The sequence below is a fragment of the Sphaeramia orbicularis genome, chromosome 8 (assembly GCF_902148855.1).
Source record: "Sphaeramia orbicularis chromosome 8, fSphaOr1.1, whole genome shotgun sequence".
Classification (NCBI taxonomy): domain Eukaryota; kingdom Metazoa; phylum Chordata; class Actinopteri; order Kurtiformes; family Apogonidae; genus Sphaeramia; species Sphaeramia orbicularis.
This window is the reverse complement of record NC_043964.1, coordinates 42,845,409-42,872,771: the sequence shown is the minus strand read 5'-3', so window position 1 is coordinate 42,872,771 and position 27,363 is coordinate 42,845,409. Positions and strand designations below refer to the sequence as shown.

The 27,363-nt window shown below is 37.7% G+C and overlaps 1 protein-coding gene across 1 annotated transcript; it reads right to left on the bottom strand.

Annotated features, from left to right (window-relative positions):
* On the bottom strand, positions 1 to 24,430 carry gsg1 (germ cell associated 1). The gene is made up of 6 exons (XM_030140477.1): positions 23,799 to 24,430; positions 19,859 to 20,185; positions 14,433 to 14,480; positions 14,173 to 14,337; positions 7,996 to 8,107; positions 1 to 1,406 (listed from the first exon to the last, which is right to left on the bottom strand). Exons 2-6 carry the CDS (start codon positions 20,151 to 20,153, stop codon positions 905 to 907), a joined length of 1,122 nt encoding a protein of 373 aa, XP_029996337.1. The 5' UTR covers positions 20,154 to 20,185; positions 23,799 to 24,430; the 3' UTR covers positions 1 to 904.
* Positions 24,431 to 27,363: the final 2,933 nt, after the last annotated feature.

Here is a 27,363-nt window from a genome sequence, read left to right as displayed (position 1 = left end):
TTTAGTCAGAAGAATTTTAGTTTATTCCGGTTCAAAATGTAAACAGTATCTGAATTACACTTATACCACTTGTAGTAAATCATCTTTTAATCACAATAACACAAAATAACATCAACTCCAACTTATATCACTAATATGTCACACTTATATTCAAAATAAACACTTTTTCCCCACACACATATGCAACTTCCCTGATGATATAATGTGTAAATATGTTTTGTTTCCTACAATGCAATTTAATGTTGCTACTGTTATTTCTCATTATAGATGACAATGATTTTTATGATATTAAAAGTTGATTTAAAACCAGTCATTGTTTTATTTTTCTGTTGCTCTGGTTCTCAAGATTAAGACAAATTCATGTGAAGGTTTTTTTAATTTAACAAGTGACCTGTTTCAACAGGAATCAGTCTCTTCATCAAGTTTATTTGATATGAACTTCACTTTTTTTCTTGTTGTAGTTAACAGGGATGATGTACAGAAAAATATTAATCTTAGAGAAAAAAAATGTGTTGCACCAGTTTAGCTACAGGTTGATTTCCATCTGAAGTCTGACGAAATACAAAACATCCACATTTCCAAAGAAGCATCTACAATTTGGGAGATGTCTGACCACACCGTGCCTCCCACCCTCAGCCCCCAGTACAATCACATAAAAACACTCACATACAGTTACAGTGGGTTTCTAGGCTGCATTTGTGCTGTGCTCAGGTTACAAAACATTTACAGTTCAGACCCAGATATTACCAGGATGTCTCCATTTGTCATTCATCATTAGAACAGTTATAATGGTCAGAGGATTCAGTGGGTCACTGAGCGGCCTAACTGTGTAATTCAGAGCACAGGACAAACAATAAACTGCACTGTGATAATAACAGTCATAGAAAAACTCTGGATTAGCAGCTTAAAGTGGGCTGAAGTCTTCCTCTGTCCTGTATCTGGGACACATGTCCTCCTGGTGTCGTGGCTGGGGCATGTGGCCAGAGATGGAGGGGGTCGGCGAGGGAAATGGCGAAGGGAGGGACGAGCGGTGGAAGGGAGATCCAGGCGCAGGGTGGGAGGGAGGAGGAGGAGGGAAGGAAGCGGAGTGTTGGAGAGGAAAGGAGTAGGAGTGGATGAGTCTTGGAGAGGACGAGGAAGAGGAGGACGGTGGTAGTTTAATGGACGGGGGCTCATAGTAGGGGGACAGGTGGGAGATGCGAGGGGGAGACGAGGGACAGGCCAGTGTGATGGCCGGATTCGGAGGGGTGTAATAAGGAGCAGGGGGGAGGAGCCCCACGAAGTTAAAGCTGCAGGGGTTAAGGCCTGACTTGCACCTGGGTCCCACCATCAGGACTTTCTTGGTGTAGTTGTTGAGGGTGGAGACGCCGGCAGACATGCAGACGGTGAAGGCAAACCAGGCCACACTGATGCACACAGAAGAAGAGCAGAGAGTAGATTTAATGTACACATATCAGACACAGAATGAACACCCAACCATCCAAAACGAATAGAACAGTAGACATGGGTTACAGCATCCAGGAAATAACCGTTCCATTCACTGAAGAGTCCATTTGTCTGGACTTCTGTTAGAACTGGGGGTTCAGTCCAACATGTGACATTTGTTTCAGTCATCAAGTTTCATTCTGTTTTAAAGTGTACCTGTACTGGTCATGTCTACGACATTAATTGTGCTTTGTGTATTACTTATAAACAAGAGAGACACAAATTCAGTAAAAAATTGCCATAAAGGCAGCACACTGGACCTTTTTATTATGTTAATTACACACATTGGCAGAACATATGGGGAGCAGCCATTGCCGGCCAGAAGTGGCGTACCTGTCATTGTTTCTGGGTGATCAGTGTGAGTAAACAAGCAGCAGTCAGTAGGCAAGATTGATTGGAAAGCATGTGTTTGCGCTTGTTGTGCTTGTGCAGCCGTAAGCTTTGTACTACGTCATTGTCCTAGAAACGCGACCCAGGACTGGTCACTTTTGTGTCACTTTAGACTGGTGTCTGCTGCACGGGGTCAGTGACCAGTCCATCACAGCCCAGATAATCAGACAATACAACAAGTCTCCATTACTACCGGTGCTGGAACAGCCCGTGAAAGAGGCAACATGTCTCAGACCATGACTGACTGACGGAGCAGTGACTAAGTACTGGTGTGTACCTGACAACAGGCTATGACGTAAGTTACCTGACAGAACCACTAGTACAGAGTTTTTTACCTTAGGGTCGGGAGCCCACGTGGGGTCACCTGTCATGCCTGCCACCAGACGTTAGTCTGGTTTTGTCTGTCTTTTGTGTTTGTCTGTCATTTCCTGTTTTATTTTGTTAAGTTTCCCTCGTGTGTTGTGTCTGGTGTCTTTGCTTCCTGTCCCTAATTGTGTCCACCTGTGTGATTACCTGACTCCGCCCTAATTTGTTCCACCTGTGTCTCATTGTCTTCCCTCCCTTTTGTGTATTTAAGCCCTGTGTTTCCCCTTGTATGTTGCCAGTTCGTATTTTCCTTGTGAGATACTTACCAGCGTTTTGGATCCTGTCTGTCTGTCTGCCTATCTGTGTTTGACCCAGTTTGCCATCTCTGTTTTGCCTGTTGCCTAATCCCTGTCACTTCTTCAGCCTCCTTCTGACCTCGTGTGTTTCGACCTTATCGCCTGACTTCACGGTACGTGAGCTAGCCTGATCCATATGTCCTGTTGCCTTTCCGTTTGCCTGCCCGTGTATGACCTGGTTCTGCCACTGACCTCCCTCTGCTTTTCCCTAGTCGGATTCCCGACACGTTCTACCGATCTGGACTGTGGGTTTTCGTCTCCGGTCCGGTTCACTAACCCAAAGAAGAACCCGGGGCTCATTGTTCTCAAGATTTTATTCATTACCATTATCAGTGAGCTTGGTGCTTAATAAACACTGTAAACTTTTACATCTGTCTCTGGGTTGTGCATGTGGGTTCAGTCTTCGTACTCTGAGCATTACATCACCTGGAATTCAAATGGGGTCACCTGAAATTTCTAGTGCTTGATAAAAATAAAAACTTACGAATAAAAAATATATGGTGAGTTGAGAGAGATAATCCCAATACATAAAAGACATGACAAACTCTGAAGCTGAAACTGAAGCGCTGTGGTACTGTTTATCTTTCAGATGTTCATTGTGGCTGGTTTCAGATGCTGCAGCTCTTTCATAATTCATAGTTTGAGTTATTGTTTGTTCAGTATTAATTGTCAGCCTTGTAAATACAAGCTGGACTGACTGTACATATCCTGACCAAGGAAAATAAAATTCTCACTTTGTGCAGTAATCTACACCTGGATTTTCTGCCTCCATCCATAATAATATACATTATATAGCCTAAATGTTGTCTGAAATTATCATTTATTTGCAACATAGTATAGCAAACTATTACATGATCAAAAACAAATTAATTTTAGCAAAAAAAAAAAAGTATCCATTTTCAATGTCTGGGGTTGCCCGGAATTTGTGATGTTAAATGGGGACACGGGCCAAAAAAGGTTGAGAACCACTGGACTAGTATTATAGGTGATCTTTTGGAATAGTTACCAATGAAAATTCACTACAGGTACCCTTTAAAGGTTCAATATGTAAGATTTGTTCACATGTATGTATGTATTTATGTGATGTACCTCTCCAGACACCTGGTTTTAAAAACACATCCCGTCCTATCTGTCTTATCTGACTGTCCTGTTCAATACAGTAATAAATAAACTCATCTATAGCTTTCATTTCAAGTTGAACAGGCTTTATTTGTAAAGTCTTGCAGTCCTTTTCTGAACCTGTTAATCCTCTAGAGGGTCATGTCGGTGCTGGAGCTTATCCCCACTGAAATCAACACCACCTTCAACATGTCGCCAGTTCATCTCCGGGCTGATACATACAAACACTCCCACATTCACACCTCCAGAGTGACCAATTAACACATAACAGTGCATGTCGTTAGACGGTCTGAGGAAGCCAAAGTGCCCACAGACAACCCACACCCACAGTGACAGCATCCTGCTGTGAGGTGACAGTGCTAACCACTGCACTGCCATGAAGCCCTATCATAATGTTTCTTTTGCTAATTTAATTCACACTGTTCGATGGCAACCAGTAGTTTTTGCATGATGTGACTGTGTGGATCATTCAAGAAACCTTAAATACTGTCAGGAGAATATACTTCAGTTAATATACTTCAGTGATGATTGCATCTTTAAATGCTTAACACTTTCATGCATGACATTACTACAGTGGACAGTTATTCAGTCTTTAATTAAAGCTACATTATTTGAAGTAATGACACCAACTCTAATATTATGACACTTAAATTTTTTCACTGTGGGATGAATAAAGTCGTATATTAACTTGACATACTAATTTATCCATAACATGTGGTTACAAAGAAATACTCTACTAATCTACAGCAGGGGTGTCAAACATACAACCCGTGGGCCAAAACCGACTTGCGAAAGTGTCCAATCTGGTCTGTGGGATGAATTTCTGAAATGAAAAGATTACATTAAAGATTTTAACAAACAATGGTTATCAAACTTATTTTAGTTCAGGGGGCACATAGAGACTAATATAATCTCCACTGGGTCGAACCAGTAAAATAGTATCTTAATAAACTACAAATTATGACAGCTCCAAATTTTTCTCTTTGTTTTAGTGTAAAAAAGTAAAATTACATGATTATTTTTACATTTACAAATGTGTACAACATTTACAAATGTGAATAAGCTGAACATATATTAACAACCTGAAATGTTCTGAGAAAAAAAGAAGAATTTTCATAGTATTCTGCCTGTTATTAAATGTTTTGTGTATTTATAGATCCATTGTGATCTATAAGTTGTAATACACACAGGTAAATAATAATCTGAGCCATAAAATTGTTAAAATTGCACTTATTTTTCTTATGAAGTTTCAGTTTGTTCATGTTATTCACATTTTTTCACATAGATAGTTTGTAGAAGTAATATTATAGTAGCATATAGTATATATAATGTAGTAATTATTATTAACTTAAATTTTTCATTCAAAAACATAGGGAGAAAGAGAAAAGTTTGGAGTTGTAGTTATTATGATACCAGCTGCAGCTGATAGTTAAATCTTACACTATAATGATACGTTTTCTTAAAGCAGAGATATATTCTCTTTGTGGAAAGAGCTTTATGAATGTTTTTATGCGTAACAAAATGTGAATACCATGGCATGTTGAACTGCTGATGAATGGAATCCACTGCAATGAATAACTGGCTTTTATGCTAAAGAAATAAGATACTGAGGAAATGCAATTGTATATGTTTTATATTAAAGATACCACACATTTATTAACAATTCATGCAGGAAAGACTTAAAGCTTTGTGAACTTCATATTTAACTTTGTATTTAATTCCACATCATATGCTAGACCCCACAAATGAAACACTTGAAGTTATTACGTCTTTGTGGGTTTTCTTGAAAAATGTTGAAATCTTTAAAACACGACACCATTAGCATGAGACCTAAAGTACATCAACTGACTAGGCCATCCTTCAGTTTCTCCCAGAATGCTTTTCTGCTATAAAACTATGGACCAGTGTATCCCATACCACCTCTGAATGCATCCTGGAGGATTGGACTTAACGTTTGGTCACTGATCCTGACATCAGATGTTGCATTCAGATGTTGCACTGATCCTGACATCAGATGTTGCATTTGAACCATCTACATGTGACAGAATTCTTCAGGACTTGTGTTAATACCAGGGTCTCTGTGTTGCGCAGGGAACTGATATAAAAAGAAGAAATGTTGAAAGACATTCTTGTTGCAGCACATGTTGCCTGGAAACAACATGCCACCATTAAAAACAAAAAGGAGAAAAAGCAAAGGCCACATCTCCAGCATATACTACAGTTACTGCAGTAGGTTATTTTATTTCATGTCTATTTGCAAAGTGCCAAAATAAGGAAAGCCATGAACATTAGTATAACCCACGCAGATGTTGGACTGAAAATAGAACTCACTGACAGATAGATGCAAGTGGACTTCTTTCCTGCACTATCCATACTTGGTTAGTGTATATTTTGTTGGCTGTAGTTGATTTAGTTTTAGGTTTTGACCAAAGTGTCACTTAATTTCAGATGCAGTTAAGTCATCTGCATTGTTTTAGCTTTAGTCTAATTTTATCCTACAAAGTATAATAAGATTTTAGTGTTTTAGTCTAAATCTACAGTATTTTTGGTAAAGTTTTGTGTTTCATTATGAAATGCTTAAAAAAAGAAAAAAAAAGCAATATTTTTTCATAACATAGCCAATGATGTAAAACGAAGCAGCAGCGTTAGGCAGATATCACAATTTGGCCAAAAATATGACTAGGAGGCAAATGATATGTTTTTGGTTTTTTTTGTTAGTGTTTTTTTTTTTTTTTTTTGGTAAAACTGCCTTTCTTGCACTTATTTTCCTTTTATCAATACAGACTTTTCTACCTCTCCCAACATTTTGCGATATTATAATGACTTTTTTTTTTTTTTACATTTTCTGTATTTCCACCTGGGTTTTTTAATGTGCAAATTAAAAATAATGAATAAACATAACGTGCCCACACTTGAAAACCCTCGGCTTTCAGTCCACGCCAAAGTTTTTGCATATAGAGATGGACAGATGAACGGACAGACAGACGGACAGATGATGAACTAATGACAATACCCTGTGGCGAGGGTAAAAACCAGTGTGACTGGACTTCACCGTTAAGCCCTTCTCATACAAGACTAGTGACCTGTGGAAATCTGGAAATGTGTAATAATTTCAGAGGTCCCCTGTGACATAAATCCTGTGCAAATCTGCCATATTTGTAATTTTTTTAAACTGAAAATACCTCCCCATCCATTCAATTTTGAACCACTTGGTCGTCATGAGGGTCACGTGAGATGTTGGAGATACCTATGGATGAAGGTACGACAGTTCATTTCAGGGCTGACATATACAGAGCAACAACCATTCACTCTTAATTTAACCTATAAAAGTGCATGTCTTTTGTGTTTCTATAGTGTTTATACATATATATATATATATATATATATATATATATATACACACACACATACACATATATATACATATATATACATATATAAATTATTTATTTTATTTTTGTAGTATTAATAATTTCATTACTGTTACATTTTATTATACTTAAACGGAGCACCTGTAACACACAGCAGTTACCCCTGGGATATATCTCAAATCAGCATGAACAGGATGTCTTACAGCTGTAGCCATGTGTCCCATTGTTTTTGTCCATATAGTTTATAAATATCAATATTTCCTTAAAGTGTAATGGGAGGTTTTTCTTTCTAAGTGAAATGTGAAGAAAGTAGATGGTTAGTTGTGGTAGAAAATTATCATTTAGTCAGAGCATGAAAAATATTTTAGAAATTTAGAGGTAGAACATTTAAAATCATAGTCACGATAAAAAAAAAAAATGAATAAAATAAATGTTGATAGAAACGAAGTAAAAACCATCTCTGAGGCATTTTGGAAGCAACAAAACAAACAAAACTAACCAATGCAATGATATTTATCACAATATAAAAATATATTATGACATTTGTCATTATTGGTTTGTAGCCCAGACCCCTGTTGGAAAAGAAACACCTGAATTCAACTTGCCCCAATACTTTTGTCCATATAGTGCACCTCCACTTCAGACACTAAACCAAATTTCAGAGGTCTGATGATAGTATTTGTCCCACATGCAGTGATTTGTGACATTTCTTGTTTCATCCTCTGTATTTTCTGGTTGAGTTGGCCGGCTGGTGATGATAAATGACAGATTTGGATGTAAAATTCAGAGGCTCATGTCACAGTATAACATGGATATTCACTGAAACTTCAACATGATCAGTCATCTGCAGAAGTAAGAAACATTTTTCTACGTTTTAGTATTTATCTGTAAGTAGGGAGCCTTTAGCTTTTTGGTGTTTTTTGTATGTGAAAGGGCTTTGAAAGTGTGGAGGTGTTTAATGAACTCACTAAAAAGCCCATGAGAAGCCGTAGCTGTGAGGTCTGAAGTCCTCTGGTCCCATCGATGCTGTGGTCTGAAACACCTGCATGAACATCATGTGACCCACCATCCCCAGCAGACCTGGAAAACAGAGCAATTGATGATAGATTAGATTAGAGGGAAGGAAGGAAAATGGACAGATGGACGGACAGACAGACAGATAGATAGATACATACATAGATACATACATCGATATATAGATAGATACATAGATAGAGACAGACAGACAGACAGACAAACAAACAGACAAACAATAATCATGTGCTGTTGTGTCCTTGGGCAACTGGTGTATGAATGCGTGTGAATGTTCGGTGTTCGTTGTTGGTTGGAGGGTCAGACTGGGAGCCATGCTTCTGTCAGCCTGCCACCACCAGAGTGTGAATGTGAGAGCGAATGAATAATGGATCACTAAAGTAAAGTGCTTTGAGTGCCTTGAAAAGTGCTATCGAAATCTAATCCATTTATTTTCATTATAAAGCATAACACAACAGCAAACACTCTACACAATGCACATAATAAATTAGAAGTATAAAAACAGAACTGGTAAAAACTCTGGGCAATCAAACTGTAAGGTGTAACAATAAACTGTAATGTGCAAAGTAAAAGTGGAAATTCTCAGAAGGAAACAGGTTAATAAATAACATTTAAGTGCATAATGCAACGGGGCTCACGTTGTCGGGAGCCAACAGTAACGGGATTTCCCTGAAATCCCCCCAATCCTCTGCTATATAAGAAATAAACGACACAATGTACAAAAGACACCAACTTAATTGTTATTCAGAAAACAGATTGTGGATAGATTTAATATGAAATGTGACATTGTATAGAAATACCCACAACTGTCCATTTGATATTTTCAGAACATTATCAAACATGAGATAATCCTTATTATCATGGAATGCACCTCTGTGAGCACATCGGCAGAAGCAACCAGTTAAAGGAAGCCACATCATGATTTCATGATTCCCATCACCCCAACATGTTTCATATCTCAGTTGCCCTGCACCCTTAAAATGAACTATTGTTTGTTCAAGGATTAAGAGCATAATGGCCTCATCTCTGATTATCTGGTCGGTGTGGCTAGCAAACAGTATCTATTGACTCTTTCATCTGTTCAATATTGTGAAAGCATTTGTAAAGTATTTGAAAACTATTTGAGTTATTTTCAAGTACTTTGACAGAGTATTCAAATACAAATATGGTCTCAGTTTTAAAACCCCAAATACAGATATAAATACTCCAGAAAGGTATTCAGATACATTCAATTCCAACCTCAAATACAAATAGACGTCACCTAAACCTCGAGTAATAGGGAAAAGATAGATATTCTTGGATGATCGATATGAACCAAACTTGAGCTTGATTGGCCTTCCATATCTATTAATAAGTGGTGCCAGAACCAACAAACCCCGCCCCTCGCACATATTGTAGCTTATTTTGACATCAATCCAGCTGATGTCATCATGTCTATGCGTGTGCTGATGTCAGCATGTCAATTGCCTCTATGTATGTGCCAAGTTTGAAGTAAATTGAAACAAAATTGATGTTTTCATAGCCATTAGAAATTTTGCCCATTATGTAAATGGGAGAAGAAAAAAAGATTTTAAAAATTCACAAAAAATTTGAACTTTTGACTCACTTTTCCAAAATGTAACCAAATCTATTGTGGGTCCCTAGCAATCTACACTCACAGTCAATGAAAACTTTGAGACCATATTTTTCAACATAATTTTTATTTTGAAACCCTAAACTGGAATTTTTTCATATGAATCATTTGTTTAGGATATTGGCATACAGAAACAAAAATCTAAAGTTTCACGAATAATTTCAAAACAAAAAACTTAACAAAAGAAAATGGCACCTGCCAAACACAAAGTCACAACAGTAGCGGTCCTGGTCTGGAGTTGTCACTCTCTCTCACCCTGGACACGGTCTGTGGTGTTGTGGCGTTCAACCAGGTTTCTGATTGTGGGTTGGGAACAGCCCATACATAGGCCTGGCTCTATCACTGGAGCTCAAACTGGCCTCCACCATACCCAGTGCCCGGAGATGTTGTTCATGTGATAGATGTGGTATGATGCCGTTCACTGGACTAACAATGGTGGCCTTTTTTGGGCCTTTATATAGGCCTTCAAAACAGTGGTGGCTGCTCGTCTTTCAGACAGGGGAAGCTCATTGTCAGCTTACATAAAAAAATTTTTAAAAAACTGTCAAGTTACTTAAACATACATTCGGCCCTCCGTTCCTTTTTAAGAAAATGGTCAGTGACCTTATCGTACCAAGTAGGCGTCTTTTCCAGGGACTGGACCAGTGTCCTCTCTGCTCAGATTACCTTGGCCCATTGTGTTGTGAGTGTAAGACTTCAGCCTTTTTAAACCAGAGATGCTCCTTTCACTCCGACCTCGCCGACAGTTTGATTGATTTAACTATCTACAAAACGATATTCAACTCAAACAAGAAATGATTAAATTATGTAACTGAAACAAGAAAACGCTGAAATTATGTTAAACTGAAACAAGGAAGTACAATGAGTGTTTTATTTACAGTGCAAGAAATGAACGAGTAATTTCGTCGTGGTTTCTCTCTTGATTTCGCAGCAAAACGTGCGACGGTATTAAACTGAACTGTGTCAGTGAAGGAGTAGAGCTCAAAATAGCTGTCAATCAAACGGGGTTCAGCCTTTCGACTGATCCTCCAATCAGCACGTGGGATTCTGGCATCCAGCCTGGCTGAGCTCCGCCCACAGCTCCATTCACCCCCAGAGACGTACAGCGTCCGGGGGCGGGACAACATCGTGGCATTTATCCAATTACCATCCAGTTTTCAGGCTATGAAAAAAAACTGTTCCACTCAGTCCCATTGAAGCCCATAGACGCCCGGCGTCTACGGACAAATACATTGAGCAGAGATCGAATGAGAAAACAGCGCCACAGGAATGTATGAGAAGTGAACAACATCGCGTCTGTTGATTTGTGATAAACCTGATTCTGAACAAACTCGTCTGGGAGATGAACGTGTTCTAACACAATTGTAGTCAATGAAATGTCAACACAACCGTACATATTTAACCATTTAATTTTCGTAATTTTAGGGGAAGCCGGGCTTCCCTTGCAGTCTGTGAGAAATTGCCACTGCTTCAAAACCAATCCTCAGATTGTGCAGATCCCCACTGAGTATTGCTCAATGCGTATTTGGTCCACTTTTGCAAAGAGATCAACCCATGTGCAATGAACCGTGACAACATGACAACTCATCATTATCTCAACTAGGGCTGTGCAATTAATCGAAATTCAATTACGATTTCGATTATTACACGCAACGATTACAAAAATTATGTAATCGAGAAAAAACGATTATTAATTTTGAGTTGTTTTAATTCACGCGCACGCAAGCTACCATGAGCTGCTCTGCCCCGCCCCCCTCTAAGCTACAGCTGCCTGCTAGCCGGCAGGTCCGCCCCAAGAGGAAAGTTGTACCTAGCGGTCTGGAAAAACGGCAGGAGAATCACAGCAGAAGTGCTTGGTAAACAAAAAAGGCAAGTCAAATTTAATTGTATGGAATCACTTTGGGTTTGATGAAGAAGACGAAGAGCAAAAACACATCACGTGCAAAAAGTGTTTCGTAGTTGTGTCCGCACCGACCGGTAACACAACAAACCTTTTTAACCATCTAAAGTTTAACCACCGCCACCTTTATCATATTCTTTATCTTATGAAAAACTAAAACGCATAAAAACAACTTCGTCCGCAATGCAGTCTTCAGTCTCCGAATCTCTTTACGCTGCAACTCCCGTATTAACCTAACCCTAACCCGTATAACCCTAACGTACGTATTCTACAGGGTGTCCCATTAGTCTCCATACATAGGAAAAATAAACGTTTCTTGACATAAACCATTTTTATTTATATAATATGCTCTATATGACTGCCATTTTGTCGGGAACACATTTCAATGCGTGTCCTCCACTGCTGAAGAACTATAAAGAAGAAATATAAAGAAATACATGTTAGAACCATATGTGTTATGTCTCCTATGTATGGAGACTTATAGGACACCCTGTAGATGGCTGATGTATACAGAAGGCCTTAACTGAAACCTCACAGCACGCCACTGAATTTACTATGTTTCATACTACATTGAACATACTTGAATTTATAATTTGCACTTTACGTGAGTTTTTTTTTTTTTTTTTTTTATTGCTACAGTTCTATGGCAAGTCTATAGCAGTTTAATTACAGTGCACTATTTGTTTACAAAAGGAAACATACTTGAATTTACAGAACACTTATTTGATTTTAAAGATTTTTTTGTTTCGTACAAAAGTGAAAATACTTTGTTTTAGTGGTTAAAAGCTTTATTTATGTTTAAAGAGCATATTTTACATTGTTTTGCAAGAAAAAAATAAACAACTTTAAGGTTAACAAATAATCGTTTTTAATAATCGTGATTTCAATTATTGCTAAAATAATCGTGATTTTTTTTTTTTTTCTATAATTGAGCAGCCCTAATCTCAACTACCCGAGCACTAAGTCATCAATAAATCCACAATGAATAATTACAACCCCCCTACAAGTAGAAATATGCAGACATTTCTACCTCAAAGTTTCTATTGACTGTCAGTATATAAACCCAATTTGGTATGAATTCAACCAAGAGTTTTGATGCAACAGGCATGTGAAATTTCACCCATTGTAGGTAAATGGGGGAAAAAGAGATCGTAAAAATTCGTAAAAAATCTGAACTTTTCCCAAAATGTAATCAGATCTATTCTGGGTCACTGGCAATCTATAAACTCAATTTGGTATGAATTCAACCAATAGTTTTGCTGCTAGAGTGTTAACAAACAAACCAAACCAAAAACAATACTCCTTGCCTCCCCTTCGGGGGGTCTGGTATTAATGTCCAAAAAATCCGATTTTTCAACAGAAGTGCCCCCATTTGGACAAGTGATAGTATTCCTGGAACACTCAAAATCAATAGGGGTCTTCCCCTAGGGGTCATCTATGTTGGTGCTAAAGGGGGATAGTTATCACATTCACATGAAGGACATCCGGCCTGAATAATGTTCAAAAATTATTTGCTGAATAATGTCAGAAAAATATTAGATATTTGTTGGACGATCGATATGAACCAAGTTTGAGCTTGACTGGCCGACTACTTCCTTAATAATGTCCGAAGAAAAACTAATTTTTCAACGGAAGCTCCCCCAACCATTTGGAAAAAGCACACCACCTGGTGTCAAAAGATGACATCATGTAAACTCAAGGAAGCGCCACAAAGAAAGAGAATTGCTAGACAATCGATATGAACTCAGTTTGAGCTACATGGACCTGATAGTGGCATAATAATGGACAGAGAAACCATTTTTCCCACAAAACTCCACCTAGTGAATGAAAATGACACCATATGAACTCTGGATGGTAACGAGAAAATAAACATTTGTAAAACAATCAATATGAACCAAATTTGATCTCAATCAGACTATTATTGCTTGATTTATGTCAAATAAACTGATTTTCAACTAAAGCACCCCCATTTATATGATTTATAATCTGGGGCACCGATGGGGGGGGGTTGTTAACATAACAAATTCATGGAGCCCAGCGTTTGTGGGGGGCCCATAGAGCAGAGAAGGGGATCCAGTGGATACAGACTAGAAGTTGGGAAAATTTCATGTAAGATCCGCTATACATAAGACCCGCTATACATAGAAGTCGGGAATCAGACGTTGAAAGCATGTTAAGTTTCAGTTCAGGCATTTCAAGACACTGAGTTTTATGAAAGGGCCCCCAATGTTCAGCTTTCATGGTGCCCACAATTGGTAGCTGCGCCCCTGCTTATAATACTCATAGAGAAGCTGAAATCAGTAGGGTTCTTCCACTAGGGATCCCAAATGTTGGTTATCAAAGAAGAAGAAATCCAAACAAATCTGTCCTAGTTATTGCATTCACACGAAGGATATCCAGCGGCGGTGGGCAGTAAAACCATTATATCCCTGATTTTGGGGCTATAAATAGGTTTATGGCCAGGTTGAAACATCAGACAGAGGTGAGATTATTGTACAGGGCAATGGAATGATGATGACCCCACTGAGGCTCATTTTCAGCATCGGGAGCTTTCAATATTAATGTGGAAAGTTGCGTTACCTCCCAGGACGGTGAAGACGGCGGCGAAAGAATTGAGCAGTTGGCCCCAGCGCTGCGTGGAGGGGAACCAGGCCCTGATGCACAGCTGCACAGACAGCAGAACGCAGCTGATCAGCAGCAGACCGATGTACATGAGCTCCAACGACAAGGACAGCCACATCATTGCTGAGGAGACACAGACAAACGCAAAGGCCTGAACATTAAACCACCAGGATGAGGATAGGCCAAAGGAAACCAGTGACAAAGATGAATGGGTTTACCTTTTTCATGAACAGGAGTCAAAGTATAAAAGCCTCGACACTTCTCCTCTGAAAACCAAGAGACAGCTGTCAATGCATATAGATGTGTAGAGATACAAGTTTACACACAGTTACCTGAAAGAAATGAAAGGATGGGCTGGATATGATGGGAAGACTGGGATATCTTTTAAATGTTATAATCAACACACAAGCTTTTTTATTATGAATATTAGATTTTGTCCATGACTTGTACCAATGAATGTCAGAAGTCTTCCTAAATTAAAATATCAGTTTTGCGTTTTTTAAAAATGAATATGAACGTACTTTCTTTGCATTATTTAAGGTCTGACAACACTACTTATTTTATTTTCACCAGCTGTCATTTTGTACAAATATACTGTATGTTCTAAAAATCTCAATTTGATGTATCCTTAGGACCAAAATTTACAAAAAATACACATTTAACTGTCACCGTGTCTAAATTTTAACGAACTCTTCCATCATTTAAATAGTGTTGGAAAGTCTCAGTCTTACATGTTGTTATATTTTACGTTGCTTTCAAATTACTTTTAGTTTTCCTTATCTATTACGTCATTCTCAACCCTTAAATCATTCCCATCTCGTTGCATCTTTTACATCGTCATCTTTTACGTCATCCTCATCTTTTATGTCATCCTCATCTTTTACATCATCCTCATCTTTTATCTTTTACATCATTCTCATCTTTTATCTTTTACATCATCCTCATCTTTTACATCATCCTCATCTTTTATCTTTGACATCATCCTCATCTTTTACATCATCCTCATCTTTTATCTTTGACATCATCCTCATCTTTTACATCATCCTCATCTTTTATATCATCTTCATCTTTTACATCATTCTCACCTTTTATCTTTTACATCATTCTCATTTTTTATCTTTAACATCATCCTCATCTTTTATCTTTTACATCATCCTCAACTTCTATCTTTTACATCATTATCATCTTTTATCTTTTACATCATCCTCATCTTTCATCTTTTATATCATCCTCATCTTTTACATCATTCTCATCTTTTATATCATCTTCATCTTTTACATTATTCTCACCTTTTATTTTTTTTTTTACATCATCCTCATCTTTTAGATCATCCTCATCTTTTACATCACTCTCATCTTTTATATCATCTTCATCTTTTACATCATCCTCATCTTTTATCTTTTACATCATCCTCATCTTTTACATCATTCTCACCTTTTATATCATCTTCATCTTTTACATCAATCTCATCTTTTACATCCCTCACCTCTCCTCTGCATGTAAACATCAACAACAACAAATGTACAGGTAAACATTTATAAACACTTCTACTGGTCAAATTCAGTAAATAAATTCCCAGATCATATTACTGTTCTGTCTTTGTTGTGTTGTGTATTAAGTTTGAGAAGTGCCTTTAAATGATATCATTTCTATTTGAAAGATGGGTTAGAATTGTCTTCTGAAGCTTCTGGAATAAACAAAAAATGGTAATTTTACTTCAATACACACATACACACACACACACACACACAGAGAGAGAGAGAGAGAGAGAGAGAGAGAGAGAGAGAGAGAGAGAGAGAGAGAGAGAGCTGTATTTCTAATGATTTTTTGTGTCATTTCGTTGTGTTTACAGCAAAGCTGAAATAGTAAATAGTAAATGAGATTACATTATTACAGTGCTTTTCTACCTTGATTCCAGAGTGCTTTACAATGTGTCACATTTACATATTGCATGCATGTGAGAGTCATCAGCACAATATCTCCAAATCTAAAAAAAAAACAACCCCAAAACATTAATGTATTAAGAAGAAAAACAACACTTTTTTGTCTTTTAGCTGGAGCAGAAGTTCAACTGTTACATACTGACATAGTTAATGAAAACACCGACTGATTAACATCATTTTCTGCATAAATCAACATTTGGATTAACTTAAGTATCGCTCAGATTCATCCTTTAAAATCATCTGCAAATGAGGCGGAGACAACCAGGCCGATGTTTGTGAATCCTATTAACCTTTCTCTCCCCGGCTTTCTAATCCATAATTGAGTCATGCTGTTGAAGTCTAAATCTCTGTGAGCAGAACACACACTGATGATAATCCTCTTTGGGCTGAGCTCACACACACACACACACACACACACACACACAGAAACACACACACACACTCATACATATATTGTGTATATATAGATATGCACGGACACAAATTACAACACCTGAGAGCTTAATTCATATTATCACCTTGGATTTCCTCTTGTCCTGTGACCTATTTCACTCTCTGTTGTGCTATTGTCACAGTTTGCTTCACTTCCTGTTCGTACTCATTTTGGGATCATCCTCTGCCACATATACTACCGTAAACAACCTGATCTGCACATACGACTGCAGGGAAAGCTCATGAAATCCTCTACAATGATACTGATTGTGCTCCGTAACCATGGCTACATAAGTTACACTGAGGTCTGTCAGCGTATAGATGCTGCAAATCCACTGGACTCTCAGCAGGGTTATTAGAGTCCATGGAAGCTAAAAATATTAGTGAAAAATAATTTAATTGACGGAAGCAAAGTAAAGATGAACAAAGTACAAGCAGCAATGAAATAAATACACTGTAGGATTGTAGTTAAAAAAAGGATAAAACCATTTTGTTTTTCTTCCAATGTTATTGCACAAGAATAAAATGGCTTCATATAATAAGGGACCTTGGATAAACAATGGTTTTGAAAATCATATTTGATGTTGCACAATCTTGCATCCAATCTTTTTCAGCTTCTGTAAATTAAGGTTTTCCTTATAACACAATAAAAATAAGCACTAACTAAACTAAGGCTCACCGGTTAAATAAAATAGGTTTGTGATTTGTTAATTTGCTTAAATCTTGTTATACACGATGGGCCAGATCTATTAAAGGTTTGTGTGTATAAAAAAATATACAAACTGATTTACTAACAGGGCTGTGTCTTTCAAAGGTGCAAAATAGCGCGTCTGCATCCAGTTAGTATGTTTGCCACAATGAATATGGAATGTGGGGCGTTTACACGCAATTGTGCATGCGGTGGGAGGAGAAAATGTAAATATATTAATTTAGCACACGCAAAGTGATTTATCAAACCCAAAAGGAATTTCGCTCATAGAAACTGCGTCTATATTTAACACGTCTCAAAGGGAGGTGCAAACAGTTTGTATGCGTAATTGCGCACACATGGCTGCAGTTATTGTCACAAGGAGACATTGAAATGATGAAACAAGACACAGAGAACGCATGTTTACCCTTGTGTGAACATTTTTGGAATGACGAAAGAAAAAATAATGGAGATGTCTCCATGACCACAATCAGTAACACATGCAAAATCCTCACTTAAATAGGGCGGTCTCCAAGACGCTGCACCTGTTGTCATTTGCACAGGCAATCTTATTAAATCACCCGCAAACCGCAGTTCAACCCCACATGCAAAATTCTAGATTGGTCTTACTAGATCCAGTCCTATAACTCTAATTTGCACATATTTCTATTGGATACTATTTTGTATTTTTTTTAATGTATGTCTGTATTTTATTGTGTTGTTATTAGTTGTAAGTGCACTGTCGCTGCCTGCAATTTCGTTGCACAACTTGTGTAATGACAATAAAGCCTGTTGTACTGTATTGTATTGTATTCTTTAAGTGACAAAAGTACAAAGTAAAGATTTTCAGCTTTGTAAATCTAAAGAAATATAGATCTTGATAGGTTGATGGCCAATGTCAACCCTCACAAGCACTAAGCAGTTCCAAAAATGAATGAATGAATATATGAATGAATAAATGACTACCTGTTTCACACTCAAACAAAGCTGGGACAGAGACATGTTTACCACTGTTCCACCACCTTCTGATCCCATGTGTCTGTATTCATGATGGTTTCTCATACAACACTGCCTGAGGGTCAAAGGTCACACACATTCAACCATGGCCTTTGTACACCCACATCTCTCCTGACTGCCTGAATTTTTACACAATTATATGAACTGCGGATGATGAAAGACCTCCATTCAGCGCAGTTTTACACTGAAAGATATTCTTTTTGAAGTGAGAATAGTTGAGTCACGACCCGTCCTTGTAAAGTCTGTGGTGGATTCTGTTTTCGTGTTCAGTCATAATCACCTCTCCTGTTACGAGGTAAAACCTGCTAATTATGGAATTTCACAGAACGGTTCAATATTTCAACTTTTCAGGCTGATTTAGTCTCCAGAGTGTGTCAGAATTTGAATTTATTTATATTTACAATATTTTTACCTGCTCTCATGAAATGACTGTGACAAAGTTACTTATTCTTGTAGATAATGTATAACTGGGACTCAGTATGTAATCACTGTACCTGGTCAAAGGTGATTACTGACGTGTATAAATAGGAATAAAAAGAGGGATGTGTCTGAAAACAAAATTATTCCAACTTTATGGCTAAGACTGTACTTTGGTCAGATAAACAAAGTTTATAACAATTTATCAAAATAACAGATTTTCTATTATTACAGTCAGAACAAACTAAAACTCTACTGAAATCACAATCAAACTGACTAAATAAAAATGGGAAGTCACAACTACTGTATCTTGTATTCACACTTCTCTACCTCTGCCCATGTGTCTTTTCTTTTGCAAGAAACTGAGCATCTTTGACCGTTACTTCTTTGTCTCAAATTAAATTTTTATCCTAAATCATCTCACACCTCCCTCCATAGCTGAGTGTTATGACATAGATATGTGTCAGTATGTTACACATGTCCACACATTAACCCATAAAGATCCAAACCTCCACCAGCAACCAAAAGCACCTACGGATCTAAAATGTTTGACACCTGCTGATCCAAATTATTTTAAAATAGAGTTTATCATCTTTCCATGGTCATCAGATATGACCCATCTGGATGTTCAGAGGCTCCACAGTGACTGTGGAGACACCGTCATCTTCTACGACATTGATTCACCAGTAAAGCCCATGAAGTTTGATAAATGACAGAGGATGGAGATACTTATTTTTACATTCAGTATTGATATCTTTGCTGAAAAAGTCCCTTTTTTCAGTTTTCTCTGGTTTTGATGTAATAACCCTCAACTTGAATCTGAACTTTTATAAACATCTACCTGATCGGTAAATTAAATATCGGAAAATACTCGATAGTCCAAAACAAAATGCAAAATACAGAGGATTATACGGTAATAGATGGTGATAAATCACTTAAGGAAGGTTAAATATAGAAAAAAAATCATTTATGGGTAAAGAACCTAATGCTAAGGAACAAGTGTTTGATCCTGTGTTAGTTTTTTGCACACGCAGACACTTCTACCTCAAGCTGCTCTTTTCTTCTGTTCTTATATGTGAGTTGAGTTTCTGCTTTCTGTGTCTGACCATCTTCCACTCCAGGGTGTGTGTCATCTGTGTGTTCTCACCCCACGCGTCCGTGTAGATGTTCTCTTCACACGTGAGGAACAGGCCGGTGTGGAAGGTGGGGAACACGAAGCGGTCGTCCCCAGTCTCCCAGGAGAACTGGATGCTGGAGGAGTTGGACACGCCTGGGACGGGGATGCAGTTGCTGTGCTTGGTGGGCGTGCACAGCGGCTTGGGCACCTTCTGTTTCCCCACGCACCAGTTTGATGACAGGAGGGCCACGGTTCCCAGGAACAGGGACACCACCGTCTGGATGAAGGAGAGGCGGGGGGAACGCATCTGCTGCAGGAACGCCATTGCGGAGACCGGGGGGGTTGGACGGGGGTTGGCTTGAGGAAGGAGACAAATGGATGCACATGAAACAGACAAAAAAACAGTTTGGGATTGTTATGAAGAAAGTTGGTGTAAAACAGGGATGTCAAACCCATTTTAGTTGAGGGGCCATAAACAGCTAAACTTAATCTCAAACAGGCAAAAACAGTAAAATAATAAATAATGACAAACTTCTAATTGTTCTCGTTTTACTACAAAAAAGTAAAGTTACATGCAAATGTTTACATTACAGACTATCCTTAAACAAAAAATGAGAACAACCTAAAATTTCTTCAAAAAAATAAGTGAATTTTAACAATATGCTTTAACTTATCATTTACACATATGCATTACAACTTACAGATCACAGTGGATCTACAAATATACAAAACATTAAGTAACAAGCATCTGGAACTAAAAAATATAAAGTTATCATCAAAACAACTTGTCGAGACTCAGTGACAAGTGACCTTGACTGTTGATTTCTTCTGTGGAGTATTTGTACAATGTAAATTCATCCCATGGCTGGATTGAACCCTTAGGAGGGCCGGTTTTGGCCCACAGGCCGTACGTTAGACACCTCTGGTGTAAAAGTAGGAAACACTAGACATACTATGGTCAGTAAACAGAGCCATGATGGTCACATGGTCATAAAACACACACTTATTGATCTCAGAATGACAACAACCTTCATTTACATGAACTGAAGTCAGTATGAAATGAACAGTCACTAATCTTTGACTTTATCATTTACCTCTACAGCTGTTTTAGTGGTGATGTCCAATTAATTTTTGTCTTCGTTTAACATTTACTAAGTCATTTATCACCATTTATAATACAGGGTGTCAATAAAGTTTCTTCACAATTTAACTAATTTATTACAAAAGCAAATGAATAGACATCTGTGGAAATTAGTAGAAAATGAAGAGTAGATATTGAAGTCTTTTTCCTCATTTAATCCACCTCTATATGGGCACCATTAGTTGCATAAAGCACATCAAGATGGTACTGGATTTGTTTCCATGTTGGCTGTATCATAGCTTCATCAGTGGTGTTAATGGCATCAGTGACCTTTAGCTTCAGGTCATTGATTTCCTGTTTCTTTGTTTTTTATATGATATCTTTAACATAACCCCATAGACAGGTATCTAAGGCAGTGATATCTGGTGAATTAGGTGGTCAGGGAATTGGGCCATCCCTTCCAATCCACCGGTCTGGAAATGTTTGATTTAGGAACCCACCAACAGGCAGACCCCAGTGTGGAGGGGAAATGCTGGTTGGTTGGAGGTCATCCAGCTGTGGTGCCACATGTTCAGTCAAAAGGTCAAAGTAAACATTCGCAGTCACTGGTTTCTCATTAAAGAAAAATGGACCAATGATTCGATTGCACATGATCCCATGATGTGATTAAAAACCACTGAGTACATAGAACAAATCTGATTTACATATCTCACCAATTGCTTTGTAATACATTTTTTAAATTGTAAGGAGACTTTGTGGACACCCTGTGTTATCCTCTGCACTTTCAGTAAACAGTAAATCAAGTATTAATTCACTGATCGTGTTCATAAAAGCTCAGAGTAAATTCAAAAGTTATTATATCAAAACTGAGAAAATTGAAGAAAAAAGTACCTTTTTCAACAAATATATCATTAACTGAATATGAAAACAAGTGTATCTGTCATAGATCCAACTCCATGGGTTTTACTGGTGAGTCAGTGCTGCAGAAGTTGACTGTGTTTCCATGTTCACTCCGGAGCCTCTGAACGTCCAAACGGATCATATCTGACACTGATGAAAAGCTGATTAACTGCATTTTAGCTTAATTACTTACATATATTGCAGGTTTCTGGTGTTTTTCAGTTTATTTGTCCATTTTGTCTGTTAAAGTCCCATATTTGACATTTTATTCTAATGCTTTTTTCTATTTATTTGATACTTTTCATTACTTATTTCGCAGTTTTTCTATTTATTCTGGTCCTTTTCTTGTTTACTCTGAAGCTTTTCTCAATTTATTCTGGTGTTTTCTGTTTATTCAAATGAATTTCCGTTTACTCTGGAGCTTTTCACTATTTGTTCAAGTGTTTAGTCAGTTTATCCTTGTAATTTCCAACTTATTCTGTTGCTTTTCACTATTAATTCAAATTCTCTGTTTATTCAGGGTTTTTTTCATGTACTCTGGTGTTTTTCTATTAATTTCAGTGTTCCTTTATGTATTCTGCTGCTTTTCTTTGTATAGTCCAATACTTTTTTCTATTTATTCTGCTTTTTTTTCTCAGTATGACAGTTTTAATGTTTACTCTGTGGGCTTTCGTTTTCCTTTTTATGCTAGTGTTTCACTATTTTTTCTGCTGCCTTCCTCAATTTATTCAGGTATTTTTATACTGATGCTTGTCACCACTTCTTCTAATGCTTCTCTATTTATCCTGATGCTTTTCTTTACATATTCTAAGTCTTAAAAAAAAAAAAAAATTCATTTTGGTATTTTATTGTGATATTTCTGACCTCTATGTAGAGTGGCCTTACTCTTCCGCTTACTGATGCTTTTCTATCTTTTAACCCATAAAGACCCAAAAATCCACCATCAACCAAAAGCATCTACATGTAAACTGTTGAATACCTGTTGATTACCTAATCCTATCAATATATGTAAATAATTGGTGTAAAACACAGTTTGTCATCTTTTCATGGTCATCAGATATGATCCATCTGGACATTCAGAGGCTCTGTAATGAACGTGGAAACACCGTCATCTTTTACAACATTGATTCACCAGTAAAACCCATCGAGTTTGATAGATACCGTGAATGGAGACACTTGTTTTATGTTCAGTTAATGATAGATTTTGCTGTAAAAGTAACCTTTTCCTTGGTTTTCTCTGTTGCAATTTAGTATCCTTTGAATTTACTCTGAGCTTTTATGAACATCTATGTGATCGGTGCATTAAATAAATAATAGAAAATACATGATTTACACTGAAAACTACAAAACGCAGAAGATAATATTAGAATAAATGGTGATAAATTGCTTAAAAAAGATTATATTTAGAGGAAAAATAATTTGGAATTTGACACAAAAGTAGTTATGGGTCTTTTAGGAGCCTTGCATATTAGACATATATGCTGTCCTGAAATTAATGCAAACAAAAAAAAACAAGGAAGTAATGTTAAATATTCAGGAAAAATGTTATGTTCCTGAGCTTCAAATACATAAACGTGTATTGAGGAGTGCATGTTGTTTCTCACTGTTAACCTGCTTGACTTTAGTTATACTTCCATTCCTGCGTTTTACTAAAAATACAAGCAGCATGTTATTAGTTTCTGAAGCAAAGCAGTTCTGTCTGATTGCCTGAGATGATTACCGAGGTGTTTGGAAAGAGAAGGTTCATTGGAGCCCACAGTTTTACATGACTAATCACATTTAAGGAATGAAAAGAGTGTGACAGGAAAAAATTAGAACACCACTGGTAATTGGTGGGGAGACGGACGACTAAATCAGAGGCAAGTAAGTGAAAATTGTCGTCACCATGGAACCTCTCCAGGAGACAGATGCTCGAAATAACACCTCAGAGTCCTTGACGTCAAGTGAGTTAAATGTGAACCAAGAAGAAGGAAAAGGAATTGCACTCACCTCCTTTAGTCTCTGGTGCTTTTTCCTGCTTCGTCTTCAGAGAACAGGGAAGGAAACATCAGGGCCTTTTCCCTCTGGGTCGGACGGTGAGACTGAGGGAGGATTCTGGACGCCACACTGACCTCTGTCAGTCTTTATGATCCAACCCAGCGGTCAGACACTACTGTGAGCATGTCACACACACACACACATACACTCACACACACAAAAGGAGAGACACACACTCCTCTTCTTTAATCCATCCATATAAATCCAAAACAGACAACTCCGTTCCATCTGCTTTCATTTTGAGTCCTACACTCATTTGGCTCTATTCCATTCATCTCCCCGTCTCTCATCTGCCCCCTCTGCCTATCATTTCCAGCCTCTGAAAGCATGCAGTATTTTTGTTTTGACGTGAAAATGGACATGACCTTGAAATGTAAAAAAAGATAGATACACAGTATTACATAGACAATATTGCTTTGCAGTACCCAGTGTAAACACCAATTTTCTCTGACAGCTATTTGACTGTGAGGAGCAGGCAGGGGTGGAGGTATTTAATAACTGCAGAGGTTTAATGCTCACAGGGGCTTAAAAGTACATTTATGTGCAGCCAAAACTGAGACCTGAGTGAATTACTGCACGATATGCAAAAAATACAATTGCTGTATGAAACAGGATTAAATATAAAGGTAGTTTCAACACAGATCTGATTGAATTCAACATATTTAAGTTATAGTGAATAGATTTTACTATAAAATGAAAGATTTTGGATTGGACATTGGACATGTGATGAAGTCACTTTGGACACCAGAGATAAGATCATACAGGTGTTAATGGAAGATACACTGATCTGCCATAACAACCAGACCACTGACAGAGGTGATAATGATACTGATACCTCATCACAATGGTTCCTTTCACTGGGTTGGACATATTAGGCCAGGGGTATCAGACTCATTTTGGTTCAGTTCCATATTTAGCCCAATTTGACCTCCAGCGGGCCAGACCAGTAAAATAATGACTTAATAACCTATAAATGATGACAAATCCAAGTTTTTCATTTTGTTTTAGTACAAAAAACCCAATTAAACTATGAAAATATTTACATTTTACAAAAACAATGTGAATAACCTGAAAAAACAGAAATTTCATTTGAAAAATTAGTGCAATTTTAACAATATTATACGTCGACTTATTATTTATACATGTACATTTACACACAGTGTTCCATAAATATTTGGTAACAGGCAGAATATTGTTAAAATTTTGGAGTTTGGAACTAAAATCTGAACAATTTCTACAATATTCCATCTGTTATTATTACCACAACTCCAGATCACAGTGGATCCATAAATGCACCAAACATTTAGTAACAGGCAGAATATTGTTCAAATTACACATTTCAGGTTGTTCATCTTTGTTTATATTTATGTATTTTTTTGCATTTTATTGTGGAAAAATTGTTTTGTAAATGTAAATATTTTCACAGTGTCATGTTATTTTTTTCACTTAAATTTTTTCCACATAATTTTTCACAAAGAAAATTTGTCGTCATTATTAATGGGTTTATTGTGTTGTTAATTTTACTGTAGATCACATTGGTCTGTATGTGGAACCTGAACCAAAATGATTTGGACAACCTTAACTGTTCAGGTTAATTTTTGCACTTTCATCCTGCGGGTCGAAATGGAAACTTTGGCGGGCCAGATTTGGCCCCCGGGACGCATGTTTGACACCTGTGTTTTCAGCGGAAAGTGGACATTTAGTGGTCGAAGCTGATGTGTTGGAAGCACCAAAATGAACATAACAAACTTTGACCAGGTCCATATTATAAGTGATGATTGGGTCAGAGCATCTCCATGAAAGCAGGTCTTGTTGGATGTTCCTGGTCTACAGTGGTTAGGATCAACCAAAAATAGACTAAGGAAGGACATCCCAGTATCAGGACCATTGATTATCTGTGAGAGGCAATGGATAAATATATCTGTTCCATGTAGGTCCACTTCTCTACTTGCAGGACTTCAGGGATTTGCTGTTAACGTCTTGGTCCAGATACCACAGCACACCTTCAGAGGTCCGGTGGAGTCTAGGCCTCGGGTCAGGGCTGTTTTTGTAGAAAAAGGGGAACCCACACAATATTAGACAGGTGGTAATAATGTCCTGCTTCATAGATGCTCAATTGGTTGTGATCCGGTCGTTGTTCATTAGATCACTTTCGGTCAGTACTAAACACTTCACACTGGGAATGAACAATGAGATCTGGAGATGCTCTGACCCAGTGATTTGGACAACACAATTTCTCTCTTATTAAAAGTTGCAAATTTTGTTGTTTTTAACACATCAACATCGCAATGGCCACTTGCAGTCTAATATATCCAACCCCCTGACAGGTCCCACTGGAATGAGATAATTAACGCTGATACCACTTTGCCTATTAGTGGTCATAATGTTATGGCTGATTGATGAATCTTACATTAACACATTCCACCACCAGCTACATGCAGCCAAATGCCACGTGTGCTCACAAGTTTGATGTTTTAACTTCAGTTGATTTCTATTTAGGTTCAGTGTGTGAGGTTTTGTGATATTTAGGGATGAATTTCCATTTTGCACACTAATGTTATACATTCTTCATCTTCTATGATGGCTTTTTCAGGGACTTTTAGTTAAACCTCTATGTTTGGTTCACACGCAAATATAATACTTGATAGTACTGCACCTTAATGCTGTTTCCCACTCACTAAAACAGAAAAGAGGATGAAGTCCAGTCCTGAGCTACTTAAACTATAAAGCAGGGGTGTCCAAATCCGGTCCTCAAGGGCTGGTAGCCTGCATGTTTACCTCCGCCAAGGAGGCTATGTGTTTTGCCTGCATTGGTTTGTCTGTCTGTCTGTCCGTATGCAAGATAACTCAAAAAGTTATGGACGGATTTCAGGAAATGTTGATACTGGCAGAAGGAACAAACGAATACATTTTGGTGGTGATCGGGGGAGGGGGGGGGTCACTGCCTTGGTGGAGTTCTGCGCTCTCCAAGTGCTTTTCTAGTTTAGATATTTCCCTCTTCCCGCACACCTGGAAACCATTACACCATTATCAGGCTTCTGCAGAGCATGATGAGGAGCTGATTATTAATTGAACCAGGTGTACTAGAAGAGGGAAATAACCAAAACATGCAGGATTCCAGCCCTCGAGGACTGGATTTGGGCACCCCTGCTATAAAGGATGAGCCACTACATTTGTAGACATACACTGCTCATTCTAAACTATTCTCATTTTTGAGATTATACGCAAGTATAAACAGAATTCTTGTAAGTATATTCCACTTCTGATATTTGATCCTGTTAACTCCCTCGCAGCCTTACACACTGGACCTCTGTTAGGTAAGGTTTCATATTATAGGTTTCATAGTGAATCATTGCTTTTACTAAAGCAAAGGAAGTGCATATTCTCTCCATTGCTCTATGAGCCACTGTTACAAATCCTATTCTAAATACACTCAATCATACAGAGTCAATAGCAGGTGACAAATTTGTCATTGAACCAGCTTAAAGTTCTCATTACCAGTACATTTTCACATGAA